This window comes from Canis aureus, chromosome 19 (genome assembly GCF_053574225.1).
Source record: "Canis aureus isolate CA01 chromosome 19, VMU_Caureus_v.1.0, whole genome shotgun sequence".
Lineage (NCBI taxonomy): Eukaryota > Metazoa > Chordata > Mammalia > Carnivora > Canidae > Canis > Canis aureus.
This window is the reverse complement of record NC_135629.1, coordinates 38,454,689-38,463,792: the sequence shown is the minus strand read 5'-3', so window position 1 is coordinate 38,463,792 and position 9,104 is coordinate 38,454,689. Positions and strand designations below refer to the sequence as shown.

At 56.9% G+C, this 9,104-nt stretch overlaps 1 protein-coding gene across 1 annotated transcript; it reads right to left on the bottom strand.

Annotated features, from left to right (window-relative positions):
* Positions 1–5,262: 5,262 nt before the first annotated feature.
* Positions 5,263–8,566, bottom strand: TNNC1 (troponin C1, slow skeletal and cardiac type). Its single transcript, XM_077858650.1, has 6 exons — positions 8,440–8,566; positions 6,867–6,897; positions 6,515–6,661; positions 5,936–6,050; positions 5,562–5,698; positions 5,263–5,474 (listed from the first exon to the last, which is right to left on the bottom strand). The coding sequence occupies exons 1-6, from the start codon at positions 8,461–8,463 to the stop codon at positions 5,443–5,445; spliced, it is 486 nt and encodes a 161-aa protein (XP_077714776.1). The 5' UTR covers positions 8,464–8,566; the 3' UTR covers positions 5,263–5,442.
* Between the last annotated feature and the right edge of the window lie 538 nt (positions 8,567–9,104).

The window sequence follows — 9,104 nt, the reverse complement described above, 5'->3', positions numbered from 1 at the left end:
TCTGCCTCGGAGGCCGCCTGGCCCGACTCTTATAAGGGAGCGGCTCCACCCCGCAGGGCCAGGAAGGCAGGGGGAGGAGGGGGGAGCAGGGGGAGGGCTCTCCCCACCCACCATCCACCTGCTGCGCCTCTCTCTCCACCCTGACAGGCCTGGTTAATGCCTCTGTGTCAGATTGGCTGATTTCCCATCGGGGAGACTCTTTCCCAGCTGGGGTGTGGGTGGTTTACATGAAATGTCCACAAACCCAAGTCCCCAGGCTCCAAAAAAATGTCAAGGGAGGGGGACAGAGCCTGGAAGAGAAGTCAGGGGTCAGAGATCTGAGGCTGGTGGGCTTGCTAGAGGTCTAGCTAAGCTCTCCTTTGCTCCAGGTCCTTCCATTACCCATAACAGAGACCCCACGACAGAGGCAAACTGATTCTGGGCCCAGATCGCTGATGCCACGAGAGTCCAGTCCCCCTGAAGCACTGGCCTGGCTCCGTAGCTCCCCTGGCAGAGCCCAAGTTGCCTGGGAGGGTCATTCCAGTCCAAGGGACTCCATGCTTTGGGTGGGGGCTTGAAGCTTGGCCACACTTCACAGATCTGGGATTGGCAAGAGATGAGCCCAGCCTCCTCCACCCAAGCCTGTCCCTGTCTGGCCTCCAGGCCCCTTCCCAGCTCACTGGGGCAGAGGACAGGATGCACTCGGTGCTAGGAACTCCCCCCGTTGCCCTTCAGCTGCCTCAACCACGCTGGACAACCAGAGCCCCAGGATCCAGGGTGTCACCTGGTGAGTGGTGGGTTCTTCCCAGAGTTCCCCTTTGCACACAGACCCTACAGCAAGGATCCCTCCAGAGAGAGGGTGGAGGTAGGGCACTCACCCCCTCCCCCATTCCCTCTGCCCTGAGCACTGATTCAAGGGCAGGAGAGCCATAGAAGAGGGACAAGGAGGAGAGGAGCCTGAGGGATAGAATAGGGGCAAGAGAGGAGACCTCCTGTTGCCTCCCCAACCCACAACAACCCCAGTCTCTGTCCCCCACCCCAGCAGCTGCCACTCCACCCCCCACCCCCCAAAGCCCTTCACTCAGAATCTGAGGCTCTAGGCACTAAGATCTCAAACTTCAGCCAGAGTTGGAATTCCAAGGATTCTAGAAACTCCTGCAAGTGAGGCCTCCCAGATGGACCAGCCTGAGCCCTTAGATGGTGGTCAAGAAACTTGGAAGCATCAGAGAGTGAAGGACCTGGCCCAGGCCACACAGCAGGCTGGCAACAGGCCTTGCTCAGCCCTGCCCCTTCCTGGGAATTTCTTTTTCTTGTGGGACTACTGAGATACTAGGATCCTGCCTCCCCCACCCCCATCTCCTCCCTGGAAGGGAAATAGGTTGGCTCCTTGAGTCAGCATGAGAAGGACCCAGGGACCTGGAACCTCATCTCCTTGTCTCCATCTCCCTCTGCCACTTGCATGCCTCTTCCCAGCGGGTCCTGACCCGGCATTCGACCAGGGACTACTCAAGGAGGCCCAGGACTAGCATCAGCCCAGGCCAGCCTCTGGCTCCTCCCAGAAATTTGGCTAAAGCCCTCCCCTCTTTGGGCCTCAGTCTCCTGCTTCCATGGCCAGGGAGCAACCACCTTGGAGGTAGCAGGCTCTACACTACTGAGGTGTGCTTGTACAGGGGCTGCCGTGGTGGTCATTATGTCATGGGCCCTCAGAAGGGTGGAGCCCCTCTGCCCCCATCTCCCTGGGGAGGAGTTTCAGCCTTCAGACTGGACTGAGGGCCAAAGCCTGGCTGCAGATTGAGCCTGACAGCCCCTCAACTAGCATGTGGCCACCAGCTGTGAGCAGGAGGCCCAACAACTCCTCAGTCTGCTAGCTCACCCTGGGGGTCTCAGCCCAGCTGGGGCTGCAGGGAGGCCTGTGTCTATTGGAGCAGCATGTGCAGGGCAGCCCACCCCACATTACAGAAAAACAGCCTGCAGCAGGGTCTGAGAGCCCCAATTCTATTGTGAACTTGTTGTGTGGCCTCAAGCAGGTCTTCTCCCTCTTTGTGCCTCGTTTTCCCCATCAGGGAGGGGGGTAAGGATCTTCCGCGAAGGTCCCTGCTTGCTGGGGGCCAACTGGAAACAGACCCCAGGTAGCCTTGCTACCGCAGATCAACGGGCGCAGCCACAGGCATCTTGTGCCATCTAATGGGCAAAGAGGGAACTGCAAGAGGTCCAAAGGGGCCACTGTGTCAAGGCCCCTGTGCTGGCCAGTGGGACCACCCAGCGGAGATCAAAGTCTCGGGGCAGCAGGGAGTAACTAGACAACCATAATGTGAAAAGGCAAGAGCAGTCAGAAGGAGACTCCAGCGGTTACTTCTGATCAAGAGATCAAGGGAGCCTTCATGGAGGAAGCACTATGTAGGCCAAGGATGACTAACCCAGAAAAAATGAAGAGGACTGAACACACAGCAAAACAGTCGAAATAAGTGATGCATGAGGGGAGCTCAGCGCTCTGTGCTGGTGGGAGTTTGTGAGCCCTTGGCTGCATACATGTGTGATGTGTGTGCTCATGCATCAGGTGGGTATGTGGAGGGTCACAGCTCAGCGTCTCCCAACTAGAATTCTGGGGTGAGCATGCCTGGAAGGAGTAGATGACTCTAGTTCTTCCCCCAACCAAGCTCATCCTGGAAAAGAGACACCAGTACAATGGTACAGGCTCCCCTCCTTGTGGACCCCTCTTTAAGGCACAACCCATCCCCATATACCCTCTTTTTAAAAAAGACTTTACTTATTTATTCATGAGAGAGGCAAAGACATAGGTAGAGGGAGAAGCAGACTCCCTGAAGGGAGCCTGACGCCAGACTCCATCCAAGGACCGTGGGATCACGACCTAAGCCGAAGGCAGATGCTCAGCTACTGAGCCACCCAGGTGCCCCATCCTCCTGTTTTGTTCACAGAAAGCTTCACTCTTGGAGTTTCTCTCTTCTCCTTTCCCGATCCCAACAACAGCCCACATCCCCCGGGTGCCCCCAATCATCCTCACTGACAACCACCTCCTCCTCCCCTACCTCAGCCACCCGTCCTCTGGCTCACCACTGATAGGGATGTGACCTTTGGCATCTCCGTTCAGGACATTCCTTCCTCTGAACACCCCGACCTGTGCTGAGTATCCCCCACAGCCACAGTTCTTCCCTCATGCCTTCAGCCCCATTCTCCTTACCCAGCTTGGAGCCAGGCCCTTAAAACATTCCCCAGAGACCCAAGGCTGCTCACCTTCTGCAACCTTGGCCCTGCATCTTATATCACCCTTTGCCAGCTGCACTGGGTTGTTCTTGAGCACTCCCTGCCCCACCTCCTCAAACAAGCTTCCCTGGATTCCACATCTCCCTGCAGCTAAAGCGCTTTTCCTATAAAACTGCACCAGGTTTGTCCAGATCACCATCTCCCCTTTACCTCCACTCACTCCTTTGGTCGTCTCCAGTCGGGCTCCTATCTCACCTATCCCACTCCAATGAAACCCTCATGTCCAGGTGGCCCAGGCATCCAGGCATCAGGGGCCTCCAGGTCCCTAACCCCAGGGCATCCAGCTGCCTTCAAAGTGTCCATCCCTCCTCTTGGCTCCCAGGGTCCCTCACTCACCCAGGATCTCCCCCGCCCCCCGCCCGGGGATCTCTATATCTTGTCTCCTGGACTACTCACATGGGATGCCCAGTGTCCAGTCCCGGGCCCCCCTCTCTCTATACTTCCTCTTCCCAGGGGCCTCATCCAGGACCAGGGCTGTGAAAGCCCTTCTCACTCTGATGACACCTGACTTTATAGCGTTCTCTCTGCCCCCTCAGTTCCAGCCCTGCTTTGCCATCCCCACTACCCTATCCCAGAGGCATCTCAGCTTTTGACACGCACAAAGGACTCCCCATCTCTTCTCTGATTGTCCCACCAGAAACATGCTTCCTTCAGGATCCCTGACCACTCTTATCTCGTGGCCCCCACATCTCTATAATCCCCGTTCCAGTACTACATTGGTTTCCTCACTACACTCATCATCACCCTCTTGTCTTCCTGAGTTGATGATAAATTTCATGGAATGAGGGACTGGGCCTCCCTCCGAAGGGTTCCAGCATCCAGCCCATGCCAAGCACGTGGTAGGTATGTGACAAGTGCAGATGGGCTCACAGTGGCCCTGCCTCCTCTCATGGGATATTGTCATTCCTCGGTGTACATGTAGGTCCTTGAGTTCTCCAGCTCCTAAGGGCAGGCCCAAAGGGACCCCTCAGCTCTCCCAGAGGCCTCTCTAGGGACCGGGCAGCTCCTGTGGCTCTGGCCTCCACTGGAGGCATCTCCAGAATTCCAAGACTGTCTCCAGAATGCTGGGCCTGTCTGCGGAATGCTAAGGCTGGGGCACAGGTGGAGAGGCCTTGGAGTGGCTGGGTGGAGTGAGGACAGCTGCTGGCATTCTGGATGGAGCCTACACACCGTGGCAGCTGTCGCTCCTGCTAGCACCACTGCTGACACCTCCACGTCCTTGCTGCCCCCTCTCCAAGGCCAGTGCCTCTGTTCTGGCTGCAGATCCAGCCCCTACTAAGCTGAGAGCCGCCAAGCCTCATACTTGCGTTCTATCAGGGAGGAAAAGTGGGCTTCTGGGGCCTCTGGGGTTCAGGTCAACTAGAAATTATGCCTGTCTGAACCTGACTCATCAGTCAGAGCTCCGGGCGGGGAGCCAGGTGGCTGTGTTCTCCGCCAGACTCACTGGATGACCTTGACAGGTCCCTGCACCTCTCTGGGCCCTAGGGTCCTCATCTGGCAAATGGGTGAATGGAGGGAGAGTAGATGGTGTGTGCCTTAGTCCCAGAGAATTAGTGTCACCAGCGTGAAATGCAAGTGAGTGGGCACATGGACTAGTGCTACATCTTACTGAGCCCCTGTAGCACCCAGCTTCTCTGCAACCAGCGCTGAGAAGATGCTGGGCTGCCACACCGAGTGGCCTCCAGGGCCTAGCAGGGTGCTCTGCTCTCTCCAAGCACAGGACCTCTCAGCTACCAACTGGTGGTCAAAGCCACAGCCCCCAGGAGCCTGGTAAAAGTAGATTCTGGGCCAACTCTAGATGCTGAATCTCTGGAGATGGGGCCTGGGCATAGGCAGACATAGAAAAAAGCCAGCCTAACCTAACCCCTCTGACAGAAGATCGTGTACAGGGATGGGTGGAGCATAGGCTCTGGGATAAGGCAGGAAGTGGTCATTAGAGCAGCAGTGGGCCCTGGTGAGGCATCCACAGCCCCCTGGGGAATGAAAGTTGGACACCAGGCCTCCAGGGAGCAGGGCTTTATTTGCATTCCCTAGGATGGGGCTGGGGGAGGCCGTCAGGGAGGGCCCATGGTCGAGGACACACCCAAGCTCACATCCTGGGGACCCCGGCCCCTTGCCGCCACCCCAGGGCCCAGCTGGAGTTGGAAGGTGGCACAGGCAGTTCTACGTGGGTGATGGTATCTACTCCACTCCTTTCATGAACTCCAGGAACTCTGTGGAGAGATGAGTAGACCTAGGTCAGAGAAGAGGTCTGGGCAAGGTGTGGGCAAGGAGGGATCAAGGGCACTGCCCCCCCTCACCGTCATAGTCAATGCGGCCATCATTGTTCTTGTCACCATCCTTCATTAGCTCCTCAATGTCATCTTCCGTGATGGTCTCACCGGTAGCCTGAAGCATCACCTTCAGCTCATCCAGGTCTATGTAGCCATCAGCATTTCTGTGCCGGGGGCGGGGATGTGAAGGGGACCTCAGAGCTCATGGTGTGGGCCAGAGGAAGGGAAGAAGCCCCACCCATGATACCAGGAGGCAAGGCAGGGCCAGCACTGAAAATGGGGTGGGACATCCCATTTTCCCATTGCACAGAGTGGGAAACTGAGGCCTTGAGGTCACAAGACTGTCCCCCTTTCCCCACCTCTGCAAGAGTCAGGTCAGAGATCCTGGGTCATGCACTCACTTGTCAAACATGCGGAAAAGGTCAGACAGCTCCTCCTCAGACTTTCCTTTGCTGTCATCCTTCATGCACCGAACCATCATGACCAGGAACTCATCAAAGTCCACTGTGCCACTGCCTGCAAGGTGAGCAGCCCAGCCATCAGTGAGGGATGGTTAGAATGCTCTTGACACTAAACCCCTGTGCTCTTGCTGCGTGCATTCTCTCTCTTTTTAAAAATATTTTATTTATTTATTCAAGAGAGACAGAGAGAGAGAGGCAGAGACACAGGCAGAGGGAGAAGCAGGCTCCCTGCAGGGGAGCCTGATGAAGGACTCGATCCCGGGACTGCAAGACCATGCCCTGAGCCAAAGGCAGCCACTCAACTGCTTAGCCACCCAGGTGCCCTGCTGCATGCATTCTCATAGCAACTCCGTGAGACGAGTGTGGTCATTATATCCATTTCAGAAGATGACACGATTGAGGCTCAGAGAGGTTAAAAGTTCCTTCGAGGGCACAGAGTAATAAGTGGCAGAGCCAGGATTTGGGGCCCAAGCACTGGAGGCTGATGTGGGTCTAGGGTCTGGGGGGCAGGGGGCTCACCGTCCTCATCCACCTCGTCAATCATCTCCTGCAGCTCCTCGGGTGTGGGGTTCTGGCCCAGCATCCTCATCACCTTGCCCAGCTCCTTGGTGCTGATGCAGCCATCTTCGGCGCCCAGCACGAAGATGTCAAAGGCTGCCTTGAATTCTGTGTCCAAAGGGAAGGAGGGGAAGATAGAGTGGTCAGGGCTCAGAAGCCAGGATCCCAGAAGGCCAGACCTCTGGGGCCATCTGCCAACTGCCTTTTCCCTCCAAGACCTCTGAGGTTGCGGTGAAAGGGACCCCGGCCTCGGGGGTCCTCATGCTCCCCCAGCCTGGCCCTGTCGTACCCCCACATATGTTGGAGCACTCACCATTTTTCTGCTCTTCTGTCAGCTGTTCTACCTGGAGAGAAAAAGAGGTCTCAGGACTGATTCAGGACTTGGCTGCTATTAAGGAAATCAACCCATTCCACAGATGGGGAAAGTGAAGCCAGGAAGAGGCAGGCCATTCCCAGGTCACAGTCCTCAGTCCTCACTCCCTGTCCCCCGAAGTCCTGAGGTGACCCAGCTGGCCTCACTGAGGCTGGGCTTAGGGCCAGGGTGACAGGTGGGCGCCCCTTCCAGGGCCAAGGTGACCCCGAGTAACAATAGTGACCACTCAATGCCCTTTCGGCTCCCTTGGTGAAATCCAAGCTGGGTGGCCTGAGGGACAGCTGTCCCTCAGGTTGGGACAATAAAACCAGTGTGGGGATAGGCAAAGCCACCCACTGTAACCTGACCTGGACGGCCACTGGGCTATTTTTAACGGGGGACAAAGTTAAACCTGGTGATTGTTCTGGGGACTCTGGCATGCAGGGGGTGGGGCAGCATTATCTGGCCCCCTGGCCTGCTGGTGCCTCAGGAGCCAAAATTAGTCCCCAGCCCCACCAGGCCTTGTATGGGCACAGGGTGGAGGGCAGCTCCCTCCCCCGCCAGCTCTGTGGACTCCTGTAGGACAAGCAGGGACAGCCCTAGAGCCAGCTCTAGCTCTCCCCTGCCCGGAAGTGAGGCTGCACTCCACTCTCAGGGCTGAGGGAGGGGTTCCCTTGGGGACAGTTGTCTATGCCGAACATCCTTGCCTCTGGGACAGGGGGAGGTCAGCAACACCCCCTACTCCTGGAAGGGACTAGTATCTGAGGCCCCTCAGTGACCCTAGGATGCTGCAGGGACTCAGGGTGACCACTCTCCAGCCCTCACCCCTGGCTAAACCACTGACCCCTGAGCCCTCCAGGCCTGATTGGGGTGGGGGCCCTGGTTCTTGATTCCTTTTTCCCTGTGTCTCCCCCATGCTTAGCGCTTCCCTGCCTACCTCAAACCTCTAAGCCCCTTTTCCAGCTCAGGATTCTGGATCACCAGCCCCCTTCTCAAACTGTCCCACCCTCCACAGCATCTTCAGCCATCCAAGGAGCTGGAGGTAGGGGATGGGGTGAGGAGCAGAATGTGAGGGGCAGAAACGGAGAGGGGGATGAGGTGGGGACAGGGAAACAGAAGCAGAGACTCAGAGGGACAACGAGGAGGAACAAAGAGATAGAAAGAGACTGATAAAGGCAAAGATCCAAAAACCACAGACACAAGTGAAGGGAGATGTGGCTGGAAGATAGTGACACAGACTACAGACACTTGGAGACAGGGGCAGACGTGATGCTAAGAGTTATGACCTCCTCCACCCTCCAAAAAGCTCCTCTCCAGACCTTGAACCCCTCACCCTAAACCCCTCACTCCTTCTACACCCTGGAATTAGAATGCCAGATCCACCATCCATCCCCTTGAGGGCCTGGGCTGAAAGTTGCATGGGCCCTCTCCCAGGTCCCCACTACCTTTGTAGAGTGACCTCACCCCCCATCGTGAGTTGAGTGAGGCCCCAGTGGGCCCATCCACCCCAGCCCTGCCCAGCCCAGTCCCTCACCGCAGCCTTGTAGATGTCATCCATGCTGGTGGCTCACAGGGCAGGCTGCTGGGGTTGCCAGCCAGCCCTGGGCTTAAATAGCCCTGCCCCACCTCATTCCCCGCCGGCCCAGCCCACCCCAGCCTGCAGTATCCTCCACCCCCTCCCCCAGCCCTGGTGATCTCAGGCTGGCCTGAATCCCTGTGTCCTCTGCCCAGTGCAGGGAGCAGATGAAGGGCTGCAAAAGGACCACATCTTTTTCCTTCTGTCCCCCATGGTTCCTAGGGGACTCTCTGGAAAGTCTTCTTGAATGAAAGAAAACATAAGCCAAGAACAGGACAGGTGCTGAAAAATAGTGGGCCCCAGGCCAGGCCCCTACACACAGAAGTTCAATTCTTATCCAATCAGGAAGATGGGTAATATTCCCATTTTTCAGATGAGGAAACTTAAGCTCCTGGAGGGCTGGTGATTTGTTCGGAATACGTCTGACTTGGCAGCCCCCGTCTTAAGCTAAGCCTGTTGCGGAGGGAGGGTGCTGGCCAGCAGTATGCAGCAAAGAGAGGCCCTTTCAAGAGAAGCTTCGAATGCCAAGTTCAGAGTATGGCGTTGTGTAACCACTGGAGAAGGAAGTCATTCACCCACGTTAGCACAGAGTGCTCTGGAGCCCTTGGGCCCAGGGGTGTCAG